General features: G+C 46.8%; 1 protein-coding gene and 1 pseudogene across 4 annotated transcripts in view; both read right to left on the bottom strand.

Annotated features, from left to right (window-relative positions):
- LOC147031818 (cysteine protease ATG4B-like) overlaps positions 1-20,554 on the bottom strand; it is a 106,080-nt gene that overhangs the window by 4,196 nt on the left and 81,330 nt on the right. For 2 of the 4 annotated variants that reach the window (XM_085867900.1, XM_085867926.1), the window contains one exon: positions 13,338-13,478. The exons of the other annotated variants lie outside the window; for them this stretch is intronic. In XM_085867900.1, the coding sequence (XP_085724026.1) occupies positions 13,339-13,478 (140 nt within the window). In that variant the 3' untranslated portion in view covers position 13,338. The remainder of the gene's footprint in view (positions 1-13,337; positions 13,479-20,554) is intronic. 4 annotated transcript variants of the gene reach the window in all.
- LOC147031819 (uncharacterized) lies at positions 11,786-12,729 on the bottom strand (annotated as a pseudogene).

Genomic DNA, 20,554 nt, shown 5'->3' with positions numbered 1-20,554 from the left:
GGAGAGGAAGAAACAAACATCGTAACGGCCCACCCTTGAGTTGCCAATGGCCACACAATAATCATGTGATACAGAGGCTTGTCGAGTATTCCTTGGTCTCGCTAATGGTGGAGGTACACAAGCATCAAGTTCTTGTGAGCAGAAACCGAAGTAACAGCTGTAGAAAAGAGAAAGAAAGCCTACTTTGAGCAGGTCGAGCTTTGAGGTCACATTGGTGGAGTTGACAAGTCGAATAACTTTGGATTCAATTCTGTCCAGTAAATATGTGGAGCTGGAACCTCCCTAGATGTGAGAGCAGGACTCTATACAAGGATGAATCAATCCTTTATTTAGTTGGAGCAACTGTTCAGAGGAAAATAATCTTCTGAGCAACTGTTCAGGACTCCGAATTTCTTCGAGGCAGACTTAGCTATTTGAGTAATGTGTGGATTCCAGGATAAATTTTATGTTAGAGTGATACCAAGTAGGTTTATTGTATCACATGGTATAATTGTAGAGCTTTCAAAGGAGATTGGAAAGTTGAGAGGAGTTTTAGAGAGAAATAGACAGAGATGAGAAGAAATTTAGTTTTTGAAGCATTAAACTTAATTTGATTGTATTTGCCCCACTGGGAGATCTTGTCCAAATCCGGATTTAAAGAGGTGGCTCTGATGAAACAAGATGTAGATCAAGTGAGGGAAGACGAGGCAGAGGGAAAAGACATGGAGGAATGTAATGTTGAGTCATTAGCATACTAATGCATTTGGTTATTTGTGGAAGAAAGGTCATTGATAAAAATAAGGAAGAGTGTTGGAGACAGAACGGAACCCTGAGGTACACCACCGTTGATAGGGAAGGGGCTTGATGTTGAACCATCAACAATTATGGAGATAGAGCGGTCAGAGAGAAAGCTCGATATGAGAGAGCAGAGTGAAGGAGGAAAGCCAAAGGAGGGAAGCTTGGATCTCAAACCGCGATGCCAAACTCTGTCAAAGGCTTTTGAGATATCAAGGCCTACAACAAAGGATTCCCTAAAATCTTTCAAAGAAGAGGCCCAGACATTTGTAATGTAAGAAAGGATATCACCTGTAGATCTTGCCTTGCGAAAGCCATATTGGTGGTCAGAAAGAAGGTTGTGAGATTCAAGATGCTTGAGAAAATGGGAATTGAAAAGAAATTCAAAGATTTTGGAAACAGTAGAAGTCAGAGCAATAGGACTGTAGTTGGAAGGGTCTTGCTCTCAGACCTCAGATAGGTCAGTCAATGGTCGACCATCTATTCTCCAACATTGCTCCCTCGGCTCTCTCAGTCCTCTGACTCTCCCAGCAACTCCAGGATGCACGTGTTCTTCCAGGAACAACTTCCAAAATCCAGGCTGTCTGCACACCTCAACTCTTTTATTCCTCACTTCTCCCATCTGCGGAATCACCTTGCAGATGCTGCTTTGTCTACACTCTTCTCTCCAGGGGCACCACCATCTCTTATCATCCCCAATCCTGACCCATTATTCATATCAACGACATTAACCTTTACTAACTCAATCATCTTACTTGCGAGTTTCAGTTTCTTCACCTCCTTCCTCTCCTCCTGTTCATTCATTTATTTGATGTTTGTCCCACTGTCAGTGATACCTTGCTCTTCCATGACCCTCAATCCAAGAAAGAAAGAAAAATAAAATGTGCAAACTTTTGTTTTCAATCAGAAAAGTGATGGTAAGTCAAAATAAGAATTCATTACTGCTTCTTGATCCTGGGAGATATTTTTTTCAACACAAGGCAATATCATATGCAATACAAAGACATTAATGAAGTTCAATGTACTTTTACATGAATTACAAGAATAGAAGTAGAAAATTGGACAAATCAACACAGTAAATGGAATATGAACATTCCCAGCAATATGAGCCAGGGGGTGCAGATGGGAATGTAAAACAGACCAACCCAATTACAATGTGTTATTAATTTTGGAAAGTGCGAAAGTTAACACTTTATATGTAATAATGTGCTCACCATTCAATTATATACTGTATAAACAAACAAAGCCCTAAAGTTAATGGAATGTGAAAAATATCATGCTCATAAAAGTAATGCAGTTAAGCAACGTGTTCATAAAGTTGGATGAACGAAATACCAACAGTAATCCCAGAAATAGGCAAAAAGGTTAAAAAAAATGTAAAAAAATCTGTGTGTGTGTGTGTGTGTGTGTGTGTGTGTGTGTGTGTGTGTGTGTGTGTGTGTGTGTGTGTGTGTGTGTGTGTGTGTGTGTGCGTGTGCATGGGTGCGTGCGTGTGCGTGCAACAATAAATGTCAGTGTGCGTCCATCCATCCATCTCCTCCATAACTCGAGAACATTGAAATCTAGCAGACCCAAACTTTACATGCATACCAAGGGAACGCCAAGGTGGTGCATGAATTAAAATTTGGTGTTTGGGTTAATTTAAACACCCCTTTTGAAGATAATTTAGTGGGTGCTCACCATGAAAAACCAAAGTGAGCCTTACCAAGATGGTGGCGCACCATCATGGTCAGCACTCAATCAGCTCGCAAATCTTAAGCTGCCAATTTTTTGGCCTGCTCAACAATGCCTTGGCTTGGAACAGGCAGGATAAAGTCTCCCCCCCCCCCACTTTCCTCACTCATCTCATCGAATGCCTGATCATCACACCAACAAATCGTTGGATACATTGCAATGCTTATAAATGCCGGAGATGACAGCCTTTGTGGCTGCATTTCATTTCCACATGTGCCATAACCTCAAGTATCTCTTAAAAAGTCAGCCGACCTACACAATTTAAGCTCCAGAATTGAACTTAGCAGCAGTTACGACTGCTATTAAAGTGTTCATTTGTCCAATTCAGATATATTTGACATTCCGGCATCTCTGGGAGGTGTTTAATAACATGATGGACAGCCGTTCCTCATCAACCGTTTTGTTGGAGTGCTTCCTTGAGTACTTAAACGACTTGGTGAGCACTCTACAATGAATACTGCATGGATGACCCTTGTATAACCGGTGTTCTGGTGACGCATTTTCGCTACAGCTCGGATTTAATACAACACCAACACAACCACCACCACCAACAACAGCAGTGCTACCTCCCTCCTGTGCAAGTAGTTGTTGCTCTGTCATATATACATATATAAAGAATTAAACGTTTCATTTTTAAAAGTTTCTTCAACCGTGTCGGAGTGCTTGCTTGGAGTGCTATTCAAGCTTCAATCTCCACAAGCTTCCATGGTAATACCATGGTGCAGTTGTCCATGTGGACATCTCCAGCATGAAGAAGGCAAAATAAATTGGATTATGACAATGAGTAAAACAAGTTTTCAGTTACAAAGCAATGCATTGTCACATTATGGCAGGAGAGCAGAGAGGTACACACGCTCGCTCGAAGCTATCTCGCCTGGGGTGGAATCCAGACCCAGCTATAAACTGTCATCCCAGTGTTTCACAGGCAGGGTGATTTATCAATGCGTGTGCATCTTTTGGATGGACATAAAACTGGGCGTCACATCTGACGGAATCTCCCCCTCCTCTTCATCTCCGCACTCTCCCCTCCCCTCTGCCTCCCCCCTCCCCGACCACACTCTCTCACCCCTACTCTGCCTCTCTCACCCCCACTCTGCCTCTCTCACTCCCACTCTGCCTCTCTCACCCCCACTCTGCCTCTCTCACCCCCACTCTGCCTCTCTCACCCCCACTCTGCACTCTCTCACCCCCACTCTGCCTCTCTCACCCCCACTCTGCCTCTCTCACCCCCACTCTGCACTCTCTCACCCCCACTCTGCCTCTCTCACCCCGACTCTGCACTCTCTCACCCCCACTCTGCCTCTCTCACCCCCACTCTGCACTCTCTCACCCCGACTCTGCACTCTCTCACCCCCACTCTGCCTCTCTCACCCCCACTCTGCCTCTCTCACCCCGACCGCACTCTCTCACCCCGACCGCACTCTCTCACCCCGACCGCACTCTCTCACCCCGACCGCACTCTCTCACCCCGACCGCACTCTCTCACCCCGACAGCACTCTCTCACCCCGACCGCACTCTCTCACCCCGACCGCACTCTCTCACCCCGACAGCACTCTCTCACCCCGACAGCACTCTCTCACCCCGACAGCACTCTCTCACCCCAACCACTCTCTCCCCCCAACCACACTCTCCCCCCTTTGCCTCTCTCACCCTGACCGCACTCTCTCCCCTCTGCCTCTCTCACCCCGACCGCACTCTCTCCCCTCTGTCTCTCTCACACCAACCGCACTCTCTCCCCCCTTTGCCTCTCTCACACCGACCACACTCTCTCCGCTCCGCGTCCCGCACCCCGACCGCACTCTCTGCCCTCTGCCTCTCTCACCCCAGCCGCACTCTCTGCCCCCGACCACACTCTCGCCCCTTTGCCTCTCTCACCCCGACCGCACTCTCTCCCCTGTGCCTCTCTCACACCGACCGCACTCTCTCCCCTCTGTCTCTCTCACACCAACCGCACTCTCTCCCCTCTGCCTCTCACACTGGCCACACTCTCTCCCTTCTCCCTCTCTCACCCCGACCGCACTCTCTCCCCTTTGCCTCTCTCACCCCAACCGCACTCTCTCCCCCGACCGCACTCTCTCCCCCGACCGCACTCTCTCCCCTCTGCCTCTCTCACCCCGACCGCACTCTCTCCCCCGACCGCACTCTCGCCCCCCGACCGCCCACTCTCCCCTCTGCCTTTCTCCCCGCGACCCCACTCACTCCCCTCTGCCTCTCGCACCTCGACCGCACTCTTCCCACTGCCTCTCTCACCCCGACCACACTCTCTCCCCTCTGTCCCTCTCACACCAACCACACTCTCTCCCATCTGCCTCTCTCACACTGACCACACTCTCTCCCCTGTGCCTCTCTCCCCCCGCCCGCAGTAGCTCGCCTCTGTCTCTGTCACACCCACTGCACTCTCTCCCATTGACAACACTCTCTCCCCTCTGCCTCCCTCACCCCGGCAGCACTCACTCCCCTCTGCTTCTCTCACCCCGACCGCACTCTCTCCCCTCTGTCTCTCTCACACCAACCACACTCTCTCCCATCTGCCTCTCTCACACTGACCACACTCTCTCCCCTCTGCCTCTCTCACCCCGCCCGCACTCTCTCCCCTCTGTCTCTCTCACACCAACTGCACGCTCTCCCATTGACAACACCCTCTCCCCTCTGCCTCTCTCACCCCGCCCACACTCTCTCCCCTCTGCCTCTCTCACACCAACCACACTCTCTCCCATCTGCCTCTCTCACACCAACCACACTCTCTCCCCTCTGTCGCTCTCACCCTGACCACACTCTCTCCCCTCTGTCTCTCTCACACCAACCACACTCTCTCCCCTCTGCCTCTCTCACCCCGACCACACTCTCTCCCCTCTGTCTCTCTCACCCCGACCACACTCTCTCCCCTCTGTCTCTCTCACACCAACCGCACTCTCTCCCCTCTGCCTCTCTCACACTGACCACACTCTCTCCACTCTGCGTCCCTCACCCCGACCGCACTCTCTCCCCTCTGCCTCTCTCACCCCAACCGCACTCTCTCCCCCCAACCACACTCTCCCCCCTTTGCCTCTCTCACCCCGACCGCACTCTCTCCCCTCTGCCTCTCTCTCCCCTCTGTCTCTCTCACACCAACCGCACTCTCTCCCCTCTGCCTCTCACACTGACCACACTCTCTCCCTTCTCCCTCTCTCACCCCGACCGCACTCTCTCCCCTTTGCCTCTCTCACCCCGACCGCACTCTCTCCCCCCGACCGCACTCTCTCCCCCCGACCGCACTCTCTCCCCTCTGCCTCTCTCACCCCGCCCGCACTCTCTCCCCTCTGCCTCTCTCACCCCGACCGCACTCTCCCCTCTGCCTCTCTCACCCCGACCGCACTCTCCCCTCTGCCTCTCTCACCCCGACCACACTCTCTCCCCTCTGTCTCTCTCACACCAACCACACTCTCTCCCATCTGCCTCTCTCACACTGACCACACTCTCTCCCCTCTGCCTCTCTCACCCCGCCCGCACTCTCTCCCCTCTGTCTCTCTCACACCAACTGCACTCTCTCCCATTGACAACACTCTCTCCCCTCTGCCTCCCTCACCCCGACAGCACTCACTCCCCTCTGCTTCTCTCACCCTGACCGCACTCTCTCCCCTCTGCCTCTCACCTCTACTATGCCTCCCTCACCCCCACTCTGCCTCCCTCATCCGGACCACACTGCCTCCCTCATCCGGACCACACTCTCTCCCCTCTGCCTCTCTCACCCCGACCGCACTCTCTCCCCTCTGCCTCTCTCACCCTGACCACACTCTCTCCCCTCTGCCTCTCTCACCCCGACAGCACTCTCTCCCCTTTGCCTCTCTCACCCCGACCGCACTCTCTCCCCGTTTTTCCTCTCTCACCATGACCGCACTCTCTCCCCTCTGCCTCTCTCACCCCGATTGCACTCTCTCCCCTCTGCCTCTCTCACACCGACCACACTCTCTCCACTCTGCCTCCCTCACCCCGACTGCACTCTCTCCCCGACTGCACTCTCTCCTCCCTACCGCACTCTCTCCCCTCTGCCTCCCTCACTCTCCCCGCTATCAAACTCTCTCCCCTCTGCCTCCCTCACCCAGACTGTACTCTCTCCCCTCTGCCTCCCTTACACCGACAGCAACCCTTTGCACCTCTCTCTCCCATATCTCGATCTTCCTCTTGCTCTTCCTCTCTTTTCCCCTATCTCTCTCTCTCCCCCCTCCCTCTCCCACCCCATCCTCTCTCTCCTACCCCACCCTCTCTCTCTCCCACCCCTTGCCTCTCCCTCTCTCTCACACCCCCACCCACCCTCTCTCTCCCATCCCCACCCCACCCTCTCTCTCCCACCCTACCCTCTCTCTCCCACCCCACCCCTCTCCCTCCCACCCCTCTCCATTTCTCTCCGCCCCACCCCACCCCTCTCCCTTTCTCTCCGCCCCACCCCTCTCCCTTTCTCTCCGCCCCACCCCTCTCCCTTTCTCTCTGCCCCACCCCCTCCTTTTCTCTCCCACCCTTCTCCCTTTCTCTCCCACCCCTCCATTGAGGGGATTGTAGAATGTATGAATCAGTTTCAGAGTGAGCCGACCGGAGGGGTGCAAAGGTCGCTGCATGTGCGAACATGCATGCAGGCAGGAATTTGCCAGGTAAATAGCATGGGTTTTCAATGCTCCGCCCAGTTTTATATGGAACCTGGCGGTCAAAAAGAAAATGTTGTTTGAGCACATTTTATCACCCTTCCCTTCCCTGCCTCTCAGGCTGCCTTCCCTTCCCCTCACACCACCTTCTCTTCTCCTCATGCTGCCTAATCTTTCCACCACCACCCCTCACTTACCTCCTCCCGAATCTCCTTCCCTCATGGACATCTCCGGGCGGTCTTCGCGTGCTGCATTAACGTGAGATTTTAATGTACCCCATTTCGTTCAATCCTTCACTACCCCTACCCCCCACTTCCCCACAAGTCCCACAAGCAAACACAAGTCGAGAATCCCTCCCCTCACGCTTGCTTCCTCCTAAACCCACTCCTCCTCACTTCCCCATTCACCTTGCTCCCACCCCCCTTCCCAGAGTGTGTAACAATGTTTGGTGAGGAAACACACTCCTCACCACCACCACCCCTTCCTCGCTCTTCCCCCAACCTCCTTGCTCCTCCTCGCTCCCCTTTGTCCCCTCTCTCCCTCCCCCCCCCACTTCCATCTGTCCTTTCGCCCTCCCCTATCCCCTCCTCTTCCCCCGACTCCCCTTCTGTTGAGGGGACTGTAACATTTACAAATCAGATTTGGAATGAGCCAACGAGAGGAGTGCAAACGTCACTGCACATGCGAACATGTATGTATGCATGCAGGCAGCCAGAGAGATCGCATAGGTTTTAAATGTTCCCACCCGGTTTTATATATAACCCGGCAGTTAAAAAGAAAATGTTGCTGTTTGGGCACGTTGTGTCGCACTTCCCTTTCCTGCCGCCTTCCCCTCCCCTTGCGCTGTCTTCCCTTCCCCTCATGCTGCCATCCCTTCCCCTTTAGACCAGCGGAAATGTGAAAAAGCATGTTGTGGCATCATTATGAAGTTTTTTGGTTGATTCATCATCTTTGAGCTATCCTGAATCAGAATCAGCCGGGTGCCAGACTCGCACCCTTGAAGAATTTTTTTTAAGAGGCAAAAAACAAAATGGCCACCACCGACTTTCGATAAATTCTGTTTTGGGCTATATCTTCACTTCTAATGCACTTACAAACACAATTTTGGTGTCAACTACCAAGTTTTCATGGTCAAGGAATCCGATAATGATAAAATTGAAGGTGTATATATATATATATATATATATATATATATATATATATATATATATATATATATATATATATATATATATATATATATATATATATATATATATATATATATACAAGACCTGTCTCATATTTTCAAGATGGCCACCATTTTAATATGAAAAATGACTATTTTGCAGTTCCACTGATCACTTCGAGTAAGAAATTGAATTTGATGAACCCTCAAATATTAATACTACGTACAATCATAGTCAATGACAGCTGAAGTAACTTACTTGCAATGATCAATGAATTGATGATTATATTGGAATACGATTTTTACACAAATATATCCGGATACATGTGGATAGTTGACCATGACTTTGGGTTATGTCTTAAAGTAAGTATGGACATGTATATGATTTTGAAATTACCTTATATTTTTGGCAAACAAATATTAACTTTGTTAAGGATGCAATGTTCTACATTATGTTCAATCTTCGTCATCGTGATTAGCAGCGACTGCCCTTGTCTGTTCGTTACAATAGTCTGATCCAGCATTACAACTGCAAAACATCGAACATGACATCTGTGCTGCCACACAACCACACCTCCCGGTGGAACATGGCCGGCTGGTGGAGCATCCACACTTGATCAGCTGCAGAATGGTGACTGGTGCAGCAGACACATCAGGTGGAAGTGTGGTTGGACATGTCGCACCGTCCTCACCTTCTTGCCATCCATACTTGATGGGATCCAAGTTCGGAGGGTCTGACTGAGTGGCCGATTTCCATATAATGACTTGATGGTGAGCACGATGTACATGTTGAACAAAGGCATCATGCGATGGGGGCAACGACTTCAATTTAGGAGCAGAGGTAATCTTGGAGTTAGCCATCTTAGACTTCCACAACTGATACCGGTGTGTGGACATATCACCTTCGACTTTGGAACCATAACAGGCAGCAATGAAGGTAGTTGCCTCAGATATCATCTTTTCCTCATCTACTTCCAGCTGACCAAGTAAGGTGGGATGATGTCCACCCATTAGTACCTTCAGTGCTGTAGCCTTTCCAATGCCAAACAAATACGACACAGTATCGCATCCGGTCAGAGCATGTACAGCAGGCAGATATTTGGCGATGCTTTTGTGTTTCAGTGCTGTTTGGCGAATGTCTACGTTCGCCCTCCCAGCACACGGACTCTCCATGCTGACATCCACATTCATCTTTTCCTCGAGGTAGAAATTAATCAACAGGACAAAGACATCTGTATCGTCGCAGACCACTTTGATGTGTGAGTCACCATTGACACCTGACACAATTCTAACTAAGTGATGGATGATGATGACATCTGCTTCTTCATGGTGTGTTTTCAGATCCTGTCTCTGGAGAGTGGAATTGTTCCATACTTGTACTGGTGTAGGATCTTTTCCGGTGATCACCAGTTTGGTCTGGTTGTCCACAATGTGGGTCATCAGATACTGACAGATCAAATCGATCAGTTGTACTTTGTTGTAGGCTACATTTAGGACCACTTTTTGTGCTGGAAGTGTTGTGTGTAAGTTGAGTTGATGTTTTCGACTTGAATCATGACCTGCGTGACTGGATCTAGTCATTTATTTCGTGCTGATTTTGATGTACCTGTCGAAAATCAGGTATACGTCACAACACTCCAGGTGGTATTTGATGGTTCCCATGAAGTTGATCACATAATCCTTAACTGTACCATTTGTGGGTCAATGTACAGTCCATAACATGGCGCATCCATCGATGATGACAGCATCTGGAACACCTTGGATTCGACTTCATTGCTCAACTTGGAATTTTGCCTTCAGAATTGCTTTCACCTGAGCCAGCATCGCACCGCTCTCATCAAACAAGGAGGCTGGGACAGGGGACAGTTCGTAAGAGAGGACATCCTTGATATCAATATCTCTGTATTGTTGGAGACATATGACTCGGGTGTAGATCAATTCAGTATCATATACTGGCCTTCCATCCAGCTTGATGCTCTTTTTGGTCGAAGTCATCAGGGTCACCTTCTTGGTTGGTGTCTTGTTGAAGTTTGTTGGCCATCCAGATTCAAATTCTGCCATCTGTTGTCGTCCAATCTTGAGAGAATCACCAACGTTTACCTTGTCTGTTGCATGAAGACCTGTGACGATATTCAGGAGGCCAGGTGGGTGAGTGTCTGTTGCCAGGGGATCGATGTAACTTTGAAGAGTGTTTTGAATCTTCTGACGATCAGATGAATCGCTTGTAATCCTCCCTGGGGCCTCTTCTTTGAGAGTTGACGATCGTGTTGTTTTGCTTGACTTTCATCGCCACAAGATCACCACGCAGCTGGCTGCAGATATGCAAGCTGAGAGCCCATCTTGTGACAGCCGATGGCTTCAGAGCGAGTCCTGTGAGTCCGCCAGATTCGTGGCCATATCTCATAAATGTTGACTCTCTAAACATATCGGACCATATGGCGTTCCATGTGCCTGGGTTGTGACGCATAACGTGTTTACCATTCATGAACTCTTTGAGAAGATCGTCTGGCAGATGCTCCATAGATCGAAGATAGTACAGACCGTACCTGGCATAATTCCAATGACTGGAAGCAAAGAAGTAGGGAATCATCTCTGCAATTGCCCATCGATGGAGAGGTCAGTTGGCCTCCCGCTCAGCTCTTAGAAAAACCATCATCAGGAGTACTGGCTTGATCAAGTTATCAATCCATAGCTTTGCTGTTCTGCTCTGGCTTGCTTTGTCATTGAGGATGGATGGCAATTGCTTGTAATTATCGGTAGTTACAATGATTGACCTCAGAAGTTCCTCAACCACCATGCACAAGGCTCTCATGTTTTGCGGGAACTTCTTGCCCGTGAGCATATTTGGGACACCACCAAAAGTTGTTTGCATGATTTCAGTCAATCCTGTGTTGCTCATAAGAGTTCCCACAGCTCCGACGAAACTCATGAGGAAGTTCATTCCTCCTAATCGCGGCACAAAGTTTTTGAATAATTGTGGGTAGACCCATGTGACATTCACAGCAACTCGATATAGTTGTTGGTCATTTGTAAACACAGTGATCTCTTGTCCACATTTGTTGGTGCGACGCTGGGCTTCTAGCATGGCAGACATAATTGTGTCCGGATCGGAAAGGGTCATGCCTATCAATGGGGTGTATATGGCCGTCGTGGCAGGCTTGGCAGAATGTCCCTGGTTTCGTGCAAGAAGAATGTTGAACTCATTTTCCTCAGGGGTGCAACCAGGATTGTCTATTCCCTCTCGTAAGAATTGATGGTCGATTATCATATGCCCTTGAGAGTGACACTGCCTGAGATGCTAGTACTTTCGATGTTGGCACTATGCGGTTGCAACAGTTCTCTGGCATGTCAGGTTTTTTTGGTCCATCTACCGGTGCACACTTATTGGTGGTACAATTTGTTCCTTTATCTCACCTTTAGAGATGCGTCTGATTACCGGAACTGTTGGGGGATGCTCCTCAATCTCTGGCGTAACGTCCTCAGCCATTTGTGTTAAAATGAGGGCAAGAGCATTGGTGGAACGAAGTCCATTCGGGGAAGACACATTTGCATCATAGTTTCTGCTACCACTTGAATTAAGCCACTATTGCTGTTAAACAATCCTCTCAGCTCTACTTTGCTGGATGACGCATGTGTGGCTGATGCCTTGAAGCGGAGTATTTCGTCATATGATGCACAAATGCCAAAGGAGTGGCATTCATCTCTCAGTTGTTTCTCTCTGAGCAACACCTCAAGAGCGATCTGAAGACTTGTTGCTTTATTGGTGAGACAACTTGTAACAATGTTTCCAATAAGAAGGGCTTGGTTGCTCTCAACTAATTTGGTGAAATTGCTGCCAAGAGGTTTTCCAGGGTTGGACTTACGGCTTCTGCTGCAATCTTATTTGAAATACGGGTTGAGTATGTAATGTCAGACTTCAACTTTTTGGCATCCTGAATGATACACTTCACAATGTGCTTCACCCTCTGAGGCTCTTTCATCTGTGTCCTCCACTGCTCTCAAAATGTTTGGTGCATGTCCCTTGAAGACTACAAGACAGGCATACCCATTTCCTGACAACTTTATGAGTTATGATCCAAAATGTGTTGTTACACATTCCACAAGATGATGCCGTGACAGCATCATCCATGCGTATCACCACCAAAATAATTGTCCCTGACATGAAGATCCACCGAATTCCAAAGATGACCCTTATCTTGTTCCATTTCCTCAACAACCTGCAAGAAGGCTGTGTCAGCATCGGCAGAGGTGTTTTTCCTTTTGGTGGCGGCTTCTATAGCTCTTGGTGATATGAAGGAATTATAGCAATCAAGATGATATTGCGCATCAGCAGCGTGCAAATCAGAGACTGCCCCTTGGACTCGAAGACGTACATCGTGAGCTTGGACGTCATCGCGCTGGTCACAAACCGTCAAAATACTTGGCTGAAATGGCATGCAATTCTTCCCTCGATCAACTGTTCTACATTGTATCACTTTTCTCCATCGCTGGGGATTTCGAGAATCGAGCTGTTCACATTGCTTGCCACAGAAGATACAGCGCGTTTCAAAATCGAATTCACCTGAATCAGAACGTCGTGTTTTTTTTTTGGTGGAGGAGCTTCATGCTTGCCTAAGTGTTCATGCCTCTTTATATGGTGTTCAGATGTATCCGTGGATACGCAGCTTTTGTGACACAGAATGGACTGAGAATCAGTTAGTTTTTCATGAAGCAAATCACCTCTACGTATACTACTTCTGATGATTGTTTCTATTCTAGTTCTACCGGCAGTTAGCAGCTTCTTGGAAGCATTCGAGCAGTTAAAGAAGCAAGATGTACTCTCTTCGGAAGAAGCCATGGCCTACTTTTGTCACCCTCACCTGAAAACGTACATAAAGTTTGATTACTAATTTTCTTGGCAAACTCTACGACGCAATGAATGAAAAGGTGAGATGAGCGGAGAAAGTGTGGAAAAAGTACATGAAGCTGGACCATTCAGCATAATAACATGAACATATTTTAGCACATAGGGTCAACTATCACGATGACGAACACGAGAAATTACCTCAAAATCGGAGAGACAAACTCCGCGAGAAGTTCGCGAAAAGACAACAAAATGGCGGCTCCAAGACTGCATACCTGCATCCCACCTCTCCTGACGACACCCAGGTGGCAGCACCTGCTTTCTGACTACGGACGATAAGCGCTGATTGCAAATCGCGCGCGACACGGAAAAGGTGAAAAGTACAATCAGAGAAGATTATTTACATGTATGACAACTTCACTCTGTCAGCTCACACCTGCGATCCCCCCCGCCTACACCCGCACACGTCAATATGGGTAAGGTAGAGCAGGAATCTTCATTTTATGATAACAAATGCTTCTACCAGCTGGATTGCGTTTTCCTTGTATTCATTGACACTGAAAACAAAGCAGCAGAAATAATTATTATGCTTATATCGGGGTCTGTTATAAAATGTTGGCAAAAAAACTCGCTTTTATCGGTGATCGGTGGACGCCATCTTGAAAGTATGATACAGGTGTTATCTGTTTAACTTCAATTTTATCATTATCGGATTCCTTCACCATGAAAACATAGTAGTAGACACCAAAATTGTGTTTGTAAGTGCATTGGAAGTGGAGATATAGCCCAAAACAGAATTTATCGAAAGTCGATGGCTTCCATTTTGTTTTTCGCCTCTTAAAAAAAATTCCTCAAGGGTGCGAGTCTGGCACCCGGCTGATTCTGATTCAGGATAGCTCAGAGATGATGAAGCAACCAAAAAAAATAAAAAAACTTCATAATGACGCTAAAGCACGCTTTGCCCTGAAATGGCTGTTTGGCATCGAGACTACTTGCCCTCACGTTGATTTCCCTCCCCATCATGCTGCCTTCCATCCACCTCCCCTTACATTTACCTCCTCCAATCACGACGTTTGGTGAGGCGGATCTCGCTCCCCCGCTTCCTCACCCCTCCCTTCCTCCCCTTTCCATCTCTCTTTCTCCCCCTACCCTCCATCTTCTCTCTCCTTCCCCTCCCTCTTAATATTTCTGTCAGAGAAGCGACGGGTTGTATTTGCTCGTGTATACATAAACCCAATGTTCCATTAAGTCATGTCCGACTTCTGGAGACATTCATGTTAAGATTTCTCCAAACATCCCTATCCTGCATTGCTTTCCGAAGCTCTGGCAGAGAAAGTTTGGTTGCAGCCTCTACTCCATACGTCAGGCACATACAAGGCCTGCCTCTTACTTTTATTCCCTCAACCATATCCAGCATGGTTGACTTCTCCAGACTTTCGTTTTCTGCACGCTTGATGTGTTCAAAGTAGGACCGTTTCTGTTTCAGCATCAGTGCTTCCAATGTGCATGGTGGTCCAATTTCTTCAAGCACGGGTTTGCTTGTTACCTCCGCCACTGAAGGTAGACGAGGGTTACGTTTTCACCCGTTTCTCTGTTTGTGAGGATATCTCAAAAGGTTATGGACGTATTGGGACGAAACTTGGTGGACAGGTTGGGTGTGTGACAAGGATGAATTCATTAGATTTTGGTTCAGGTCCGGATGCAGATGTGGCTTGTCAGTGGGATGCAAAACGTAAAATGCTCAACCTGGCGGAGGTATGCGCTCTTTCGAGTGCTATTCTGGTTCTTCTTACAGTCCATGGAATTTTTAATATTCGTCTCCATCACCACATTTAAAAACTGTCAATCTTCTTCCATTCTTTCTTTTTCACTGTCCACAACTCACATCCATACATTGTAACTGGAAATACCCGAGCATTCATCAGCCTCCACCTGGTCTGTATTGTCACATCTTTGTCTTTCCAGATCTTTGTCAATCCTGACATTGCTGTACTTCCCAACACTAACCATCTATTAATTTCTCCTCCACGTTCTCAACTCATGTCAAACTTAGAAACTAGGAAGATGAAACTTTCCACTATTTCCACATGATCGTCTCCCAATCTGAACAAGCACAGTGCCCCCCCCATCACGCTGCCTCCCCCTCCCCTCATGCTATCCTCCTCCCAACCCCCCCCCCCACCATACAACTCTCCAGAAGTTGAGGAGAGGAAGGGGTGTCAAAGAATGTATGAATTGGACAAAAGAAAGCTTCTTCTTTTTTTTTAGCAGTCTTTTTTTTTAAACCCCCAAGCTTTCCCTCAAGTCTCCCTATCAAACACATGTCCAGAACACCCCCTTCCTCTACCCACAACCCCCCTCTCACCCCGATCCTCCTCTTCCCCTCCCTTCTTTCTCCCTCTTCTCCCTTCTCTTCCCCTCCCCTCCCTTCTCTTCCCCTCCCTCCCTTCTCTTCCCCTCCCCTCCCTTCTCTTCCCCTCCCCTCCCTTCTCTTCCCCTCCCCTCCCTTCCCTTCTCTCCCCCTCCCCTCCCTTCTCTTCTCTCTCCCTCCCCCTCCCCTCCCTTCTCTCTCCCTCCCCTCCATTCTCTTCCCCTCCCCTCTCATTCCCCCCTTTAATATTCCCGTCAGTGAAGTGACGGGTTGTATTTGCTCGTAACATATAAATGACAGCCACAGCAATTCACGAAGACAGGAGTCTGCTGCTGCATTGTGCCGATTGTGTCTCCATTGCCAACTGGCATTCAAATGAGTGCATTAGTTGGAGAGAGGCAGTGATATAGCCTACAATCATTGTAATTGTGTTGATCATGTGCTCCAGAGCACTTTGGTCTCACAGTAAGAATTGTTTGAAGGTAGGTAACCAGAGGAATCTGCATGGGTTGCTTTGCAGTGCAGCCAAGGCTGTCATGAAGCAGCACTGCTGGTTATATCAAAAACAGCATGACTCCAAACACTTTTCAATATGTGTGTGCGTATGAATATATGCAGTTTCATAGCAAGGGTTATACTGGGTGGTTTGCCATTGTCTTTCCAGCACTGTTCAGGATATATTGTTCAGTGTGCAGCCCGTAAGAGATGGACAGAGTCTTTTTAGATGCACAGAGGTTAAGGACGTCCTGTCGTATGTTCTCTCGCATCAAACTGGGCAAGGCTGAATGAGCGGGGTGTGGGGATGCAGCGTTTCTCCATCCCATCATCAAACGGAAAAGGCTCCGCATCCTCTTCCACCCCCCCCCCCAACCTCCCAATCTGTCCATAAATGTGGGGGGGGGCTTAAACCATGATTGGTTTGAACTCTGGATCAGTTATTGGTCTTCTATGTCTGGCGTGGGGCCACCCCACCCCTCCCCTCTCAAGGCAAACAATCACTGGCCTATTCTGGGAAGTGCGATGATTGGCCAAGGGATGTCAATCAGCAGGAATGCAGGAAATGCAAGAAAAACCATATTCTCATCCTTCGCTGTCTGTCTGTTGCAGTTCACTGCACACGCGAGGATATGCTTTTGCTGCTGTGTTGTCTGAATGCTGGACGTTCTGCCCTTGTGAGTCCACCTGCTTGCTCATACCTTTGCTCTCAAGCCATTCTGCTTGGAATCAGCCCTGCATGGAACAACCCAGGGCTTTTCACCCCATCCTATTTCCTTTCACTCCCCCAGTTCAGTGTGCCTGACTGTTCTATGTGTGGGTCCGAAGCTGGAATTCATTCATTGCTTGTGAATAATTGTGTTTTGTGTCTGTCCTTCTGTCTGCGATTTTGTGCAGTCTGTTTTTTTTGTGCAATTCAATTATTTCATTCAGGCTGCGTGTGCCTCGTATTCCTGCCATTTTGCAGCACCGACATTGGCATCACAAAGAGCTATTCTAACTATGAGACGGCACGAATGCTAAATGCAAACGCAAGCAAAAATCAATCCCTCTGCCAACCGCACTTTCCATGTTCCATTGTGATCACATTGCAAAAAGACATTCTTCTCCCATAGCTGGCCAAGGTAGTGGTCGTGTACACCTCAGGTTGAGATGTACCGTAACGAGCCATCGGTCTGTTTAGCAACACAGCAGCTGATTTTTTATTTAGCACGAGGTCTTCAGGCATTCATGGGATTATCGACGAGTCGTGCAACCTGGTCTTGTGGATAAACTGGCCTTGTGCCAGTCATCCGTGAAGCGTGACTTCAGTGAGGTTGGTTCCCACCTAACAGTGAAAAGGCACTTTTGAGTGGGGGCCATCCACACAACAACATTTCATGCAATTGAATGAATTACTTGATGAAAATAATAATTTTTTTTTTTAAATCATCAAAATGAATTAAGAAGTCATGGAAATGGAGTGTATGAAATTGTTCTGGTGATAAAATAAAAAGTTTGCGATTCTGAATAATCATTGAATATTTAATGAAGAGTGCGGGCGTCCACATCAATCATGATTGAGTTTGGGAAGATGTAGATCAGGTTATCCTTCATTAATGTAGGGATGAAAAGAAATTTCAAAAAACGGTTGAAAGTCGAAACTTAAAATAAATAAATAAAATAAAATCTCACCAATCGACATTTTCTGGAACAAACATTCATTTTAAAACACCATGCCTTCAACGATCCAGGGCTGGCAGCATCGCTTCGAGCAGGTTTTTATTTAATTTTAACCTTTTCTGTTTGTGGACTCCTTGACATACAGGTGTCAAAATAAGGAACTCCCTTTTGGAGACTGCTCTGTCCCAGAAAATAAGCATTTACTTAATGAAGTATCATACTTTTCTACCATTAAATGCAGGAAGAGTCAAGGAATATCAACTTTACTGAAGTGAATGTCAAGCCATCCCAACTGCCGTATATTTCGTTGAGGCATTGTACATCCAGGTCAACAAATTTTGCAAAAACTAAATTTCCTGGAATGATATTATAAATTCTAATTTTCTCCCCTTCCCTGATTGCTTTTCCTTCATTATCCCCATTGTTTTTGGAAACAAAAAAACAAAAAACGGGGGATATTGGAATCAGCTCCATTTGTCCATCCGTCTGTCTGTCCGTCCGTCACGTTATGTCCTCCGAAGCAGTTGTGCAGAAATTCACGAAAATTGGTCGACTTTATAATCACCACATGGCATGAAGGTGCAAGAGCATTAACATTTTTGGCTCTACCTCCTGGGATGGGGTCAATTGGTCAAATACCACCAAAATGCAATTACAGGCACGTTTTTAGATGAAACTTTATACATGTGCAATCAACATTGGGGGACACGTGCAATATGTAATGGTTTTGGGGGATTTTACCCATGGTTCATGCCACAGAGGGTGGGGACTTAGGGTCGCAGGGGTTAAACCAGAAAAAATAAATTTAACTCAAAATTTGACATTGGGTCATTCCCAATGGAACCTTTTGTCATCTTTCAACTTTGCTTTATGTGGGAAGTATGGGGATTTGCGATGGCATGCCATTGATTTTGCTCTGCTATTTTATTGCTGTTGTGCGGCTTTCACCCTTTCTCTTGATCAGAAATCGACTGGGTGATAAAACTGCAGATTCCTCATTAGGCTCGTTTTTACGGCGTCCTAATTGCTGTATATTATTCCTCGGTGACAAACTGAGATTGTCGGTTTTTAACTTACAGGTAGCATTGTGTCCAGAATGTGTTTGTTGTCGCCTTCAGGTCCATCAGTTTTTCGTCTGAGACTGGTGTGTGCTTCCTCATTCCCAAAAACGTCAGAAATTTGTATTATTGGCTCTAATTGCAGCAAGTGTGATTGACAAAGAACAATCTCCATGAAAGAAATACATTTGGATGAAAGAATGGAAAAAAGAGAGTAACTAAGAGGGAAAATTGCAGCTAAATATTTCAGGAATTCTGCATGTAACAGCCTGCAGAGACATCATGAACCAAATGTGAATGCCTGCAGAAATGTTTGATTATCTCACAGAAAAAGTGACAGCTCACATCGAGAGAATAATACATATTTGAGAGATCAAGTTCCACCTGCAGCACATCTGGAAGCAATTATTTTGGTTTTGGCAAGGGCTCTACTCCTATTGGTTTTTCTCTTGAATCTCTTGAGGTGTAACTGACGAAAAAATGTTCTTGATCAAATTATCTCAGTTCTTCTTCTTCTTCTTCTTCTTCTTCTTCTTCTTCTTCTTCTTCTTCTTCTTCTTCTTCTTCTTCTTCTTCTTCTTCTTCCCCGTGTCGCTACACTTTTCCCAGGCACTGCAAAATTCAGGCTCTGACACAAGAGTTGAAAACCTTCAGATTGTCTTTCTGCAAGGCTCTGGTAAGAGGGGGCAATCCAGGAGTTGCTCCATTGTTTTAGAGCCTCCCCACCCCCCCCCAAAGGGTAGGGCAATTTTGATCATCTCCTCCACTTCTGCATAAGGGCTCTGCAGCATTTAACTGCAGAGTTCACTTTGTCTTCTGTCCACAAACGTCGGTTTTATGATCGAAGAACAATTTAATTTGAATTTAATGTTATATTTTGAACACAAATCATACCATGAATCGGTAAACGAACCTGCAGTTTAGCAGTAGTTACCTCCGCCACCGAAGGTTAAGAAGGGTTATGTTTTCACCCCTTTCTGTCTATTTGCATGATATTTCAAAGAGTTATTGGGCTCGATTTAGTCAACTGTATCAGGCATTGAGTGGTGGAGTTATGCATTCTTCCGAGTGCCCTTCTTGTTTAAATTGTAATGTGTTTATTTCTGGATGCCGTCGAGGTTCTTCTACATTTTCTCTAAGTCCAGGAACCAATCCCCCGCCCCCCGCCCACTTCCCATTGGCCCTTCGTTTCCACGATCACGGAATTTTCCAGGAACCTAACCATTCATAAATTCCAATACACATTCATAAATTTGAATGCCCAAATACCACCAACAGCTGCTGACCTGAGTGAAATTGAATGCAGTTCACGTGACATTTTAATTGACTGCAGGTTTAAGGAAGTCAAATGCTGAGAAAATGAAATTGAACAGCCGTTTTCGATATTTGAATGATCACATTGAGGAGCTTTCAATTTCTGAAATTGAATGTTCATGCATTTAAATTGAATGCCAAAATATGAAAATGGCCAGGAAAACCGAAAATTATGCTTTCAGTCCATTTTGAAGATTCAAAGACATCTACAAGATTAATGATAGCCATTTCACTGCATTAGCTTTGGCAAGATATACTCGTAAATTAGTTTGCTTGTTTTATATTAGCTTTACACAAAGACAAATACATTGTTAGCTAAATTTGAGCCTTAATGTAGCAGATATAAGAGAGTGGGGTATCATTTTAAAGCAAGGATAGAAAGAGCTAGAGAGCTCACAGAACACCTTACCCCACATAATATGGAGAAAAAAAGGACATGGGCAGGGACTGCAAGAAGCAAATTTGATTGGTCAATATGATTTAAAATGCTGTAATATTTCACTGTACTCTTCTACTAA

Source organism: Eptatretus burgeri, chromosome 2 (genome assembly GCF_056783735.1).
Source record: "Eptatretus burgeri isolate ZD-2024b chromosome 2, Ebu_testis_v1, whole genome shotgun sequence".
NCBI lineage: Eukaryota > Metazoa > Chordata > Myxini > Myxiniformes > Myxinidae > Eptatretus > Eptatretus burgeri.
This window is presented reverse-complemented; position numbering and strand designations above follow the sequence as displayed.